Source organism: Alligator sinensis, unplaced genomic scaffold (assembly GCF_000455745.1).
Source record: "Alligator sinensis unplaced genomic scaffold, ASM45574v1 scaffold278_1, whole genome shotgun sequence".
Lineage (NCBI taxonomy): Eukaryota > Metazoa > Chordata > Crocodylia > Alligatoridae > Alligator > Alligator sinensis.
The window spans coordinates 578429-580219 of NW_005841952.1; the positions used below are offsets into that span (position 1 = coordinate 578429).

Genomic DNA, 1791 nt, shown 5'->3' on the forward strand with positions numbered 1-1791 from the left:
TGTGGTTCTTGTGCTCCTGGAACATGCAGAGGTAGCAGATGCACATCTGGTCTGTCTGACAAAACAGCTCCATGGTCTTCCCATGCACCGGGCACTTCCTCGCCTCAAAGTCCCTGATGGGGTCCAGCAGCTGGTGATCCCGGAAAGCGGCGCCCTCCAGATGGGGCTTGAGATGCAGGTCGCAGAAGGAAGCCTGGCACACCAGGCAGGACTTCACGGCCTTCTGCTTGTTGTCGATGCAGGAGTCGCACAAGACATCTTCCAGCTTCACCCTGGGCCTTGACCCGGCCACACGCTCAGGCCTGTTGAAGTTTAGTTTCCTCAGGTCCCCAGTCTCTACAAAAGGGAGAGACGGCTTCTTCAGGTCCCCAAACTGCGAGCTAGGAAACAGTGGCTTCCTTCCTTCCCCATCAGTGGCCAAGAAGTTCTTCTTCAGCTCTGCTGCCAGGAAGGGTTTCTTGAAGTCCCCCTTTTCTGTGAATGAGAACGGGGGCTTCTTGAAGTCTCCCAGCTGCACTCCCGAGTACGGCAACTTCTTGGCATCCCCCGAGTCCATGCTGAAGTAGCTCGACCGCTTCTCATCGGCAGACTCCACCAGCTGGATGATGGGCCTCTTCCATTCCCCGCCAGGGAAGAGAGAGCTCTTCACTTGCCCTGTCTCCAGAGACAAGCCCCCAGTGCTCTTCACCGTCTCCTCTCCCCTGCTGGGGCTGGTGGGCTTCTTGGCTTCCTCTCCATTTTTCTTCGGGCTGGATGGGCTCTTCGCATCCTCTTGTTTCACAGCGGTGCCATTTGTCCTGGCTGCACTCCCCGTTTCCATTGCACGGCAGACCAAGCTGGCTCTTCTCCACCGCTTGTTCTCTCACCCTCGCTCCTTCCTCAGCCCCTGAGAAGAGGGTAGCTCTCTCCACTGGCTCTTCTCTCTGAATTAACCTTGCCAGTTGTCTCTCCGCAAGGAAGGGAGGTGGATTGGAGGCAAGGCTCTGCTAAATGACACACCTGGACGTACTGGGAGGGGGAGGAGAACACCTGAATTGTGCTGGGTTGAGGCAGAGAGAGACGTAACCAAAAGATGAGACTTTACAGCTGTGCTGGCAATTATTTCATGCAGTCCCCACCCAGGAACCTACCTGTCTAACCAGGTTTTTGGCGAGGGGGAAGGGTTGTTTATACACATGGGGATTTAAAAAAAATAACTTTCATTAAGCCACAGCAACCAGTTCTGCCGCTTGTGTCGTCCCTAATTGCTTCTCGCCGTCGGGAGTGGAGAGGTAGGCAGGGTTGGCAGGCGTGAGATCCACAACATGGGCTTGGTAAGTGGGTCATGCCCATGCCCAAAAATAATTAGGGCCATAATTAAAATGAATATGGAGAATAACATGCATTAAGCTGGGATCTCCAAGGTTCAGCACGCTGAGCGGTGGAGGGAGGGGAAGGGGAATGGATCACGCTGCGTGTGATTGACCCTTGTCACGCACTTGAAATGTTGGTATGATTCAAGTCGGAGCCGTCCACAGTTTTAGGTGTCCCAGCGATGAACTTAGCAGCCAGGAGGACGTGGGAGAAACAGAGTAAACATGAACCAAAGCATGGTGGCCACTTACTTTTCAATGGAATATGTGACCGTCGATCATGTGACCAACAGACCTTAAAAGCCCCCGTCCACCTTATTGCATTGCAGTCATGGAGAAGACTCTCTCTTCCATATATACCAGCTTGCCACCCATATTCACCCCAATAAAAGGGCTTTGCAGTGGGTCTGGATGGTGACTAGATGTGCCGTGTTTCAGA

General features: G+C 53.5%; 1 protein-coding gene across 1 annotated transcript in view; it reads right to left on the minus strand.

Moving 5' to 3' along the window:
- Nucleotides 1-1048, minus strand: part of TRIM29 (tripartite motif containing 29) — a 27529-nt gene extending 26481 nt beyond the window's left edge. The window contains exon 1 of the mRNA XM_025200010.1: nt 1-1048. Coding sequence (XP_025055795.1) covers nt 1-820 — 820 coding nt within the window. The 5' untranslated portion in view covers nt 821-1048.
- Between the last annotated feature and the right edge of the window lie 743 nt (nt 1049-1791).